The 12384-nt window shown below is 44.7% G+C and overlaps 1 protein-coding gene across 20 annotated transcripts in view; it reads left to right on the top strand.

Annotated features, from left to right (window-relative positions):
* TANC2 (tetratricopeptide repeat, ankyrin repeat and coiled-coil containing 2) overlaps positions 1-12384 on the top strand; it is a 248943-nt gene that overhangs the window by 166513 nt on the left and 70046 nt on the right. For all 20 annotated transcript variants that reach the window (XM_075775485.1, XM_075775496.1, XM_075775498.1 and 17 more), the window contains one exon: positions 5845-5970. In XM_075775485.1, coding sequence (XP_075631600.1) covers positions 5845-5970 — 126 coding nt within the window. The remainder of the gene's footprint in view (positions 1-5844; positions 5971-12384) is intronic.

The raw sequence follows: 12384 nt of genomic DNA, 5'->3' as shown, positions 1-12384 counted from the left end.
TGTCTGTTTGTGTTTGGCTGTTTCTTGATAACTTAGACTAGATATCCAGCCAAAAGTTATGTCCTTAAATCTGAAGCATATTTAGGAAGCTGAATTTGGGGTACACAGAGAGCATCTTACCTTGAATAACGCAGTCTGATCCTTGCATCAGTCATGGCAAGGTGAATCCATTGAAGACCCAGTCTGCAAAGGCCACCCCCCTCCCTGGGCTGCCAGATACCAATTTCAAGTCAGGTTGGTTTGTGTTTGTTGTTCAAATATTACATTGAAACTGAATTATCTTCCACTATTTGTTTGCCATTTCCTTGGGAGATTTGCATCTGCAGTATGCAAATATTGGGTTTGGGGAGGTACTTTTTTTCTCCCTTATGTTTTATCTGCAGTCACTGTGTCTTATTATGTAGGATAAGGTTCAGAATTGAGGGGAAGCTTTCAACAGTTTAATATTATATTTTCTAAGATAAATTGATCTTGCATAATTTTTGAAGTACTGAAGCATATTCTCAGGAAAAATTACTTCTAGTTCCTCTGGCCTTATAGATCTCTTTAATTATTCCTCAGTTCTAAATCAGGAAGATAAATCTCAGTTCATCAGCCTGAGAAATGGCAGGATAGTGGTACTGACAATTGCAAAAATAATCCATGGCAAAATGTGACATGGATCTGGCAGCTCACTGCAGTTCATCATGTACGAGTCTCCTCAGTTGCGGCTGTAGAAGATGATGATGATGATGATGAAGGTGGGAAGAGAGCCTGGCTTTGGGCTGCTCAGGAATAATGCCTCACTTCTTGCAGATCAACAATAAATGAGGCCACCGACTATCGTCGTGCTCTTCCCTGGCAGCACACAAAGTCCATCCCTACAGAACATCTGGGATTGCAGCTGGCTTCTCGATTCACAGATGGGACAGAGGTTGAAATGCAAACTCTTTAAATAAATAAAAGAAAAATAAAAAATGCCAGCAGGATTGCAGTTCTGCCCAGGAAATGAAACAATTCTTCTTCCAAGAGGCTGCACGTGTGTTGTAGGGACTCGAAAAATATTCAGTCATTGTTTGCTTCAGAAACTCTTTTCTGGTTGCTGGGCAGTAATTGGTGCCATCGAGCAGCCGTTGGAACAGCTGGATCGTCGTGCTTTTGCCGTTTGCTGTTTTCGAGCCAGGGGAGTTGATGGTCTTTCCTTGCTTTGTAATAAAGGTCTGACTGCCGTCTCTCTGTAGACCTCAATTACTGGGTGAATGTGAAGAACACCTCTTGGGCATCATTCCTGTCTTCTCACCAAAATCCACATCCTAGAAGATTAATGCGATTTTGAAAGCTTGTTCAACCCTTTGCACTAGAAAAGTTTTTTAATTACACAAGTCAGCAAGTGCTGGCAAAATTACGTTCCTCAGAAGTCATCAGGAGTCCCAACATTGCTAACCCTCTGTTAGCTGCTAGCTGGTGTGGGCACCGTCTAGAACCCACTTTCTAAGGAGGTCTCCAAGGTCTGGCTCTGCTTTAGCAGCTGCAGTGACCAGTTGTCCATCATTGAGGCTCCAGAAATCTTGACTTAGTGTTGAAAAACTTTCCCTGCATCATAAGCAGGAAAATCTTGCAGCCCGTAAGCAGGCGGTAGGGAGAAGATCGGTCTGATGTGTGAGAGGCACTTGGCTCTTTATCTGTTAACTGTGGCTTCTGTGTAAGAGATGAAATATCGCAGGATTCTGTTCATCTGAAGCCATTCTAAATGTGGGTTTTGAGGACTTAAAAAGGAGAAGAAAAAAGACCACCAACAAAACCCCCCTAGAAGCAGCCTTCTCAGAAGAAAAAAGTAGAATAGCCAATATTGCAAAGTAAAGACCATACCCATGTTGGTTTTAAGCCTCTATTTTAAAGAAAGCGATGTGTCAAGTGGGAGATGCCATCCTCGATCAGAGCAGCTGATGGAGTTTGGAAAACTGGGCTTCAAAGCCTGAGCATACTCTCCTAGCAAGTCAATCAAGTTTTTTCCCACAAAGTTTTCAATGAACACAATTAGTACTGATTTAAGAAAACTGCACGCTAGTTGTGGAGCTGCCACTAGTTGATCCTTTTGAAACAGCTGAGTAAAACTAGTCGTAGATGTTCTGGGAGACAAATACAGTTTGGGCAGTACAGGTTGTGTGTGGTAAATGATCTGTGTTTCAAGAATAACAATTTGGCATTTAAATCCTGTACAAATAACAGGAGGCTCTATATTGCGTATTGCAGGTCTTGCTTCTTGGGCATGCAGCATGTTTGTAGTGCGATATTTCCTCGGTGTGCACAAGATTGGCTTGTGTGAGGGTGTTTTCCTGGAGAACATGAGTCAAAAAAAAAATTTGCTAATAATCATATTGTACAACTGATTTTCTATTCAAGGACAAATGTGAATTTTCAAAAAAAAAAAGATTATTTTAGGGTTTTGTTGATGACTACTTGGGGAGGAGATAATTTGGGGGTTTAACTGTTGTTATATAAATTGGAAAAATGAGCTTTTTTCAGTTTGTTGCTACATTGAATGGTCTTGTATAAAGAAATGAAATTACCAGCAAGATAAATGTTTCTGGTCATCCTTGATGGCTCTGCATGTTCTTGATAGAATTAAAATGGGACTGGAGCAGGACTGAATATGGAATTTAGAGGGAGGAAATATTGTCCTTCAGCAGTTGATAGATATATTTAGAGAGATATATATACACATGCACGCAGTCACATATACATACATATATATATTTAGTGATGGAGCATACGCACAGTCGTGCTCTGCTGTGGGTACTCAGCTCTCCGTGCAGCAAGCCCAATATGGGGACTTTTGTTTTCTTTCCTTTTTCAGAACAGCAGGAGCAGCTTCAGCAGGGTAACCTGAACTGAATTTGTGAGGATATTTAGCAGAATTCAGTAAAGAAAAAGTGTGGTGTCTTCACAAAGAAACAGTAGTTCTTTCAGCCAGCAAGTTTGTTTATTGTATGCGACGAAGCCTTGGCGCAGCAAAACTGCTGAGCTCTGTGTGTAATGCATTAATAACTCCCATTCAAGGGTAGAAGATATGCCTGGAAAGGATGATAATCCTTATCCTAATTTAATGGTCTGTGTAAGCTTACTGCAGTGTCATTTACAGATATAAAAGAAAAGCATTCAGACGTTGATTTTTTTTTTTTTTAAAGGGAGGCGAATATTCCCTTTCTGAACCCTCCCAGGATCAATTTGGGCTGTTTGTGATGTGGATTTTCACAGTAGCCAGTGCTAGGCAGTCCTGGCTGGCTGGTTTTTATTTCGTTGCCTGACAAACAACTGAAGTTGAAAATGGATTTTTATTTAACAAGAATGGATTATCGGTGAAGGTCCTGCTTTTCATGAGAAATTCAGCAGCCCCGTGTGTTGAGTGCATCAAACGTATAGGCATACCCAGCTGACGCTGGCGTGGCCGGCTCGGATGGAGGGTGAAGGCTGACGTGGGAAGCGCTGAGCTGCCTGACGCGGTCCCCGGGCAAGCGCTGCCCGTGGTTTGTCTGCCTGAACTAGATCCCCCCAGGATGCTTCGGGTCTGCCTGTGGTTGCTGCAGTCACTTCTGCTCTTCCACGGCAGATCCTCTGGCTTGGTTATGCTGCAGAGAGTGGGCATAAATCGCGTGCGGTTTTATGCGAACGGCACGTTTCCTTGGCCCGTGCCTCCGCAGTGTAAGTGAGACTGAAGCGGGATGCTGGACGCTGCGAGCAGGCTGCAGCGGGTTTAGTGCTCGCAGGAAATAACTTGCGTCCGCGCTAAAGCCACGTCTTTGTGATTCCAGCATTTCAGCTCTCATCTGCTCCTTCACAGCGAACATCTAATCACATTTACAAGAGTAGAAGAGCATGAAGGACTTCTAAAAACAGACTTTGATGGGTTATCTCCTCTTTTTTCCTCGCTCCTGTTGTTTACCTTCTGTCCTCTCTCTGTCTCTTTTTTTCTTATAACCTCCCAGGCAATTTGAAGAACAGCCTTAAAAATTGCTGTCAAATTTAAGCCGCTTCTCCCCACCCCTTGTTAGAGCCTCTGAATCATCCTTAGTTTTCAATTGCAACGAGATCTTGTAAAGATTTTAACGTGGTCATTAGGCATTGCATGAAAAAAATGTTTCTTTTAGTTTTGAAATTTTCTGCCTTTCAGTTTTCTTGAATTGTTACATGTTGTGTTGGGTGGCAAGGGGGAAGGATGCAAAGTCCAGTGCCATGAGCTACTCTAGAGAGCTGTATCAAAATATTTACCCATTTCCCAGCAAAGAATTACTGTCAGCTGCACAGGCAGTCTTTGAAAAAGTCTTTTAATTAATTAGTTCCATTTAAAATAATAGTCTTCTTATGGTAATTGACCAAAAACTAAAGTAAAAAAAAAAAGCAATATCGGATACAGAGTATTGAGCACCGGTAAATGTTTCATGTGAATTTTGAAAATGGAACAAGAAGAGAGCTGGTGACCTGCAAAGACTATTTTTAAGTTTTCTGTTTATAATTGGGAAGATTATTTCATGCAGTGGAGTTTTCATTCCATTTTCTACTATTCTGTAACTTAATTGGCTGAAAAGGGTTCTGACAGGGTGGCAGAATAGTGGGTACATTCAGATGCAAGTGATCCGAATTTGTTTTGGTTGAACCACATTTTCTCCTGTCTTCCAGTCATCACCAATAAAAAAACCTGATCGATGCACCTTTGTGGCCAGCGTTACCTCTAGCCGTTCCCCTCTGATACGGTCTGGAGGCAGTTCCCACCGAATGTTGCACCCATCGTGTAATTCGATTTTAAAAATATTTGTAATCATCGGGCAGCCTTGGAAACAGTGTGGCTTAAAAACCGATCACTGAAATGATTGCAGAAAAAGTCACATCTTGGTAGGAAGTAGCACATGCGAGGTGATGCTTGAGGCTGTGGGGTTTGGAGAGAAACGCCGTCAGCATCAGGCTGATGTACCCTTCGTGCTGATGTGCTGCGTTTTCCCTGATGCCTCGGGGGTCGCCGCCCCTGGCTCTGCCCCGCAGAAGTAGCCCGGTGTTCTGGAGGTGCGCGCTCGGCCCGTGCAGGGGCGATCCGTGTGCTTCAGTTGAAAAATGCAATAAAAAATAACTTGCGCTGTATTATCTGCCAGTTTTCGAGAAAGGTGAAGTTTTGAGCTGTGGTTTGTGTTCCAACCACGCTTATTCATGTAGCGATGGCACCTTCAGCAGAGATCAATAAATTATGCCTGTTTAATCTAGCATTGTAAAGAAAACTAAATTCTCCTGTGAGCATTGGAATAGTAAAGTTATCTTCTTCGGTTCAGGTAACATTTTTTTCATTTACTTGTGCATTTTTGCTGTTCTGTTGAAAGTTTACTTTTTCTGCCTCTAATTCTAGTTTTATAAACAGATACGTGTTAATATCCTAACCAAAGAGCTCTAAAATAATTGAAGAGGAGATTATGGGACATCAGCATAAAATGCACTATTGAGTTGTCTTTTCTGTAGTAGGACATGCTGCCTGCCTTCGTAAAGCTTTGCGCACACCCAGTTGAGTAAGTTTTGTGACTGGGAGAACTTAGGTCAGATATAAGAGACTCCATTTCTCCATTTTCCATGTGTCTTTTTTTTTTTTTTTATTTGTGAACATCAACAGGAGATCAAACCAGAGCAAATTCCAATGAGGGATGAGAAAAAGTTACCAAAACACTTCCATGCTCCTTGCTAGGGGAAATTAGACTTGGTTCGTCGTAGCTGTGTAGACTCAATGTAGTTACAACTCTGTGTGTTTTGTTTAGAAAAATGAATAAATAAGCAGAGTATAAGGTCTGAAAGCCAGGTGTGATGTAGTTGTTTGCTTTCTCATGGCAGCCACCAGCTCAGCCCACTTAGAAGACCTCGCTTACCTGGACGAGCAGAGACACACTCCCCTGCGGACCTCCCTCCGGATGCCACGGCAGAGCGTGGCCGGTGCCCGCACGCAGCAGGACCTGCGAGGTAGGAGTGTGCCGGAGGCTTCGGGCTCGCGTTTCGCAGGGGTGGGAGCTTGTACTGCAGCTGCTTCGTCCACATCCTCGTGAAAATCCTGGAGCGGGACTGTTTTACGTACAGGTATTAAGAAGTGCCACTCCACGAGGATGCAAACCAGTCTCCTTTATTTATTTCCAGCGTCCTTGGTAGCATGGCCAAATTGAAGGGGAAAGAAAATAAATGTAGGAATGAACTAAGTACTTCTGTCTGGTGGTAGGAGGCCAGATGCTGCCGTGCTGTTCCGAGATCAGTGAAGTGCCATCAGCGTAACGTTCTGGGGTTGCTTTTCTGGGCTCACTGAAGTGTCTGGTTTGCCAGATGCAGGCTGCACGTAGCCATGGTGTAAAGATGAATTGTAGGGGAATTGTAGCACTGAATGGCCCGTAGTCTGAGCAGCCTCATTTTTCAGGAACACGAGTACAAATAGGCAAGTTGTACGTTAAAACCAGGGTGTGGAATTACGTCCCCCACGCCACCTTCCAGAGCTGCTCTGCGCCCTGGTGCGGGGTGATGGCCACCTCCTCCGCTTGCTGGGGGTGCTGCCCTCCCTGAGCCCAGAGGCCACATGCGGGGTGCTGGGCTGGGCTGCGTGTCTGCCCACGGACAGCCTGGGACTGAACCTGTACATCCAGCCCTATATCACAAAAGACTGTTCCTGCAAAAGATCCCCAAATTCCTCTCCCTGACTGCTCCCCTGCTAGCCCTCTGTCAGTCTCTGAGCACTGCAGGGCTAATACTTTGATAGTTTCTAAAAAATGAAAAGCTTTGATGGGCGATGGGCTGCTATGTTTTTCTTCTATTTTTTGAACAAAAAGCAAAGGGCTGCAGCCCCAGCTTCGCAGCGTGCCAGCAGGGAAGGAGCCAGGCGCGGTGTACGGAGCCACCATCCCGACGCGTCCCTCGTACGGATGCTCACAATGCCGGTATTCAGGCAGCCCTTTGACTTCTGAAAGGCCTTTTGAGAGGGGAAATTTTTGTGGTTCTTCCTGGCAAATTCCACAAAAAAGACGTTAGGAATGAGAAGAAGAGTCAGGGCTGACATTTTAGCATTTTGTTTATTTCCAAGCAACTCCAGCTAGATTCACCCCATGCCCTTGGGGTTTCAGCCCACCCTACAACTTCCATCCCCCTTTTAATCTGAGCACGGTCTTTGGCCGCATCCCCAAGCCATCACCGTGACAGCCCTGCATCTGCCACAGATCGCCGGGTTAACGCTTCATCCCCATCAGTTCTCGTTGCGCAGATGAATAAATGACTGAGAAAGCTCATTTGGGACTTTTTCCAGTGGTTGCTGTGCCGTGAGACTAGTTTGTTCCCCCCTGTATGCAGGGAGAGGGAGTTTTGTTGGCAGTAGAGTAAACTTTTCTTTTCTCTGGGGTGTTTTTGAGCAAGTGCCCACTGTCCTTGGGTAAGGATATCGGGAGCCAGGGGGTGGCATGTTGGGTTTTCACTCAGCACCGCAAACACGACCTGTTACAGCCCCGTTGGGTGGGATTTCTACCAAATACACGAGCCCCCAACTGGAAGAAAAAAGTGGGTTTGTGTCGCTTTGGATCGCAGTCTGTAATGAAATCATATTGGCTGGTGAGGCAGTTATAAAAATGTATTAGCAGGCAGTAAGTGAAGAAAGCAAAGTTTGACAGACAAAATTTCCATATGTTCGAAGGGAGCAGCTTGCCAAGGCTTCGTAATTTGCAGTGATTGCATCCAAAACATTAAACTTTATTGTAGGAACAGAATTAAATTGTTTTCCAGACACACTTTTTAAAACCATGTAGCACTAAATATTTTCTTTCTTTCTTCCTTTTTTTTTTTCCTTTTTTGTGAAGGTTGCATGAGAATAGCAGCAGTGTTTCAATTTTTTTGAATTTGTTTCTGATCCTAGTTGAGATGCCATGCTACGTTTAAAAAGAAGAAGAGGATGTGAAAAAACCAAACCACCACTATTTGGAAATATTTTCATTTCATTGAGTATGTGAGGAGAGGGGGGTTCCCCTCAAATACTACATGTTCCAGATATTACTGTGAAATTGCATCGATCTGGGCTGTTATAATCACCAGCTCTTTGTTCCAACTGTAAATCCTAAATTTGGGTTTAATACCTCTAGTCTTGGCACTGGGCTGAAGCAGCGAAGCAGTTCCTGGCCCTGTGTCGGGGCACACGTTACATCCCGCTGATTTGTTCCCAGTGTTCAAGAATCCCACTGCAGAGAAACTCAGTGGGAGACCGTCCCTGCCATTTTTTGTTAAATCCGTTATTTTAACCAGGGGAGTAATTTAGCAATCCCAACGGCTGAGAGCATGACAAGTATTCCTACCGGTGGCAGGTTTTTAATAGGGCGGGGAACACGATTTTTGCTCTTTACTATTTTCAGCTGGCGGGATTTGAAGCTGTTCAGGGTTGTTGTAACCCAAAGTACAAGATGATAGCTGTGATGTACCTTGGAGCGGGAGCCACATGGCCACGAAATTATGTGGTATTAGAACATCCCGACTGTTGGCGTCATGATTTTTTTTTCTCCAAAAAGCGAATGGCAGCGCTGGTGCAGGGTCTGGAGAACTGTGGCGTTTAGGCGAGGTTTGGAGTGGAGGAGAGGGTGGCGCAGGCTCCACCAATGCATTGTTTACCCATATAAGCAATATGGCAGTAGCATGTTTTCCTTAAACTGTCTTTATAATTTTTCTGGGGTTTTTTCCTCACAATAATTTGTTACTGTCACCTTTAGGGTAAGAGAGTTTCACACACTTCTTAAAAACGCTAAAAAATAGTTTGGCCTTTTTTAGGCACACAGTCTGTGAAAAATAGGCACTGGCTTCATCCCGATGGATGTATACGTTGTAAGATGACATGTAAGTTGCAGTCTAAAGCAAGTAAAGGAAATAAACGCAGACATTTGGCTAATTTATGGGTTCTGACTTACCAAAGGACACAGCAGATGCTGATTGATACTGTGTTATTCAGAACCACATTTCATTGTAATAAACATTAAAGCGCTTCTCACCTGGGTGTATCTCAACGTACTGGCGATGTCCAGGCTGCGCAGCGTAGCCCTGAAAGGGCTTTCCTTGGGCAGCAAGATGTGTCTTCCACCAGGGATACTACAATGGCAACAAAGCACATCTAGAAAAAAAATGTGAAACAACCAATGAGCTGTGGATGCTGATTGCCAATGTAGCTGAGAAAAAATTCCTGTTTGGAGAGAGAGGAGGCTGTAAAACAAATGATTTCTAAACAGGTATTTTAAAGTCTTCAACAAGTGAAATAACTAAAAATTCACTTTGTGTGGCAGAGGGTGACCTACGTGGTAAAGCAGGATGGGCCCTTCTCTGATTTTGCTCATTTTCAGCCCAATGGCTTTCTTTCAATTGTGCACATAATACAACCAGCTTTGGTTTGATTTAATTGAAGTTTTCAGCCACAAAAAAGAGCCGGGATGGGTATGGTAGGCCATGTTTCAGCTTGGGATTTTAATTTATTGCTTGGGCTCCAGAGAAGTTTGCACAGTATTTCATCAACTTTTACACTGGCATGAAGACTGCCAGACCTCGTTCTGTCCCACTCCACACACTGATTTCCAGGCAAGTACAGGTTTAATTTATGTTAAGATATTATCAGAAGTTCTGGGTATTTCTGGGGTACTGCTGCTTTAGTTCTATAAAATGTTTCATTAAAAAGGAATATAAAACCCAGCAAGTGTTTGACAAATTTTCAAGGGTCACACTTTGATTTTCACAAGTACTAAAGTCAAGTGGCTGATAGGGTTCATCCAAAATGTGCACATCCTCACCCAATACTTCTGAACCGTGTTATCCTCTTTTTCAGAGCCATTTCTGTTGGCTTATCCTTTAATTTCTGCCCCAGATGTTGAAGCTCTGGTGCGGCCTTCCTTCTCTCCAATTCTCCTTTCCTTGTGAAGTGGCATATTTTTTCAACTCTTTGAAAGGAGGTGAAGATTTCCCCAGGGCTCCGGCGTCTTCCCCTGGGTTTGTGCTTGGGGACCGCTGGCTGCTGAGGGTTGTAAAATAAACAGCAATGGGAGGATTTTGGCGTGGTTCAGCAAGCAGTATCGGGAATTAATGAGTATCTGGCACATGGCTTGCAATTAGTCAATGGCAGTCTTAAATTATTCATAAACGTTTTTGACAGTCCAGCTAAGAGAATGTTGATACTGTGTTCGTCTTCCAAAGAGGGCATGGTGAAATAGAATGTCTTCTGCTGGTACATGGAGGTGATTTGAGAGGCTGGTGGGGCAAAAAGCGTGTTCTCAGCACTCAGGTCCAAACCAATGTGGCACTGAGTGTTTTCTTGATGGCAAGATGCCCACCAGCATCCCCTGCCCTTGAGGAGCCCTGAGGTTACAAAGCCTGAAGTCGTGAAATGTCCCACCGCGCTGGCACGAGAAGAGGTTTGCTTTGATCGGTGGTGGTGGAAGGTCTGGAGGGGCAGGAAGGTTGGATGTAGGACAGGTGGGGATGTCTCTTCTTGAGCTGTTGTTAAGCCTTTTTTAGGACAGGATATGCTGTTCCTGGGTGATAGTCAAGATGTGTCTATTCTTGTCCACGCAGTAAAGACAAATCTTTAGGATATCCTTTGTCTGTTTGGGGTGTTGTGGTATAGGGGTCACAGTGCCCCAAAGCCATCTGCACCTCTGAGAAGAAACCAAGGTTTGAGTCCAGGTCTCCACCACGTAGCTTGTATCCCATAGTTTATATCTATCTGATCAGTCTTGTCTCTACATTAACCCCCAAGACCATTTGGTACCTGTTAGACTTCTGGCTTTCAGAACATTATTGTACTTTTTCACTCATTAACACAACATGCCACGTATATACACGCATGCACAAGTAAAGTAAAGCTGTAGCTTATCAAGCGCAAATCTTAGCCTGATGTTTTCCAAATGCTGTCTTTTGATATATATTTCTTTTAATTTAATTTTCTATATATAGTATTGGTGGCATAATGCAAACAAAAATATTTCCTGTCAAATGTACTGCTGGAATGCTTAATTTGCATCAGTCAGACCACTCCAGCTGGTTATCTCGGCCACGTCCGCGTGCTATTGCTTGTGCAATATGCCATCCTCTGGTGGGAAGCTGTCCCGCTGACGCCGAGAGCCGGGCTGGTGCTGCTGCAGCCAGGAGCTGTGATGGGGACGTGGGGACACGCGGCCCCGTGCCTCGCCACCGCCAGCGATTTGGCTTCTCCAGCACCTTCCCGTGCCAGCACATCCTGCTGCGCTCGCGTGACAGGCCCCAGCACGGGGAATCAGACGAGCTGCTTGTGAGCTCGTGCAATTCAAAAAGCATCTCCACCCTCGGATAAATGTAAAGCACATTCATCCTGTCCAAGTGGGAATAAAAATACAGCTCCTATCTGCAGCATTTTCTGTATCAGTTAAAAAAAATTCAAAATACCTAACATTTTTAAATACAGGCTTTTTTCCTCAGGCTTATCTGATGTAGCATGAAGCGGGTCAGCTCCCTGGTCAGGTCTGTGAAGGATCTGAAGGTGATTTGAGCCGTGGGCATCGGTTCAGCAGTTCCCTGGGGAGGTTCGACACGGGGACGGGGCAGCGCTGGGGCAGAGGTGGCAGAGCCCTGGACGGGGGGAGCACCCCTCTGCTGCTGGACTGGTGGGAGGGAGGGAGGGAGGCTGGGGGAACTGGGAGGGAGCAGGTGCCAGCTGGGTTGTAGCTTCCAGAGGGATTCGTTGCACAGCCTGGGAGCGGAGCTCGTCCGGAAGCGCAGAGCATGATGCAGCACGTTGGTCTCTTCAAAAACCATGTGCTTGTATTTACAGTAAGATCTTCAGGGTGGTAGCACATCTATAACCTCTTCCCATGTAGATAAAGCATCACACTGTTGTGATTTGATAGACTATTTTCGATGAGTTTAGTACACAGTCTGGTGCAGTAGCGTTATCCGTACCCCTGGGGGGGCAGAGGTCTGCGTGGGGATTAAACCACCACCCGCACGTCCACAGCGGAGGGCGAGCAGGTGAAGCAATTGCAGACATTGGCAGTTGCTGAATGATGTTTCTGCTTTTTCAGTGTCTGAGGGCTTTTAAAACTCCAAAGAAACCAGTCGGTCTCTGCTGGAAGCAGCTGATGTAAATGATGGGAATGTGAGCCCTTCTGCAGCCCTGCTCGGGGAACTCCTCTGCGGCTTCGTGGGATTTCTTTTAACATATGCTATAAAGACACCTAGATTTGCATGGTGGTTTTCATTTGCAGCATGCATGATCTCAAAAGAAATTGAATTCAACTTCTGTGATCCACAGCTCAAATTTTCCACAGCTTACCACATCAGCTTGAATATGCACGTTGAATGTCAAGTACAATGGGTGTACGGCAGTTGGAAGGTGTGTTCAGAGCTGCCGTC

This window comes from Balearica regulorum, chromosome 24 (genome assembly GCF_011004875.1).
Source record: "Balearica regulorum gibbericeps isolate bBalReg1 chromosome 24, bBalReg1.pri, whole genome shotgun sequence".
NCBI lineage: Eukaryota > Metazoa > Chordata > Aves > Gruiformes > Gruidae > Balearica > Balearica regulorum.
This window is presented reverse-complemented; position numbering and strand designations above follow the sequence as displayed.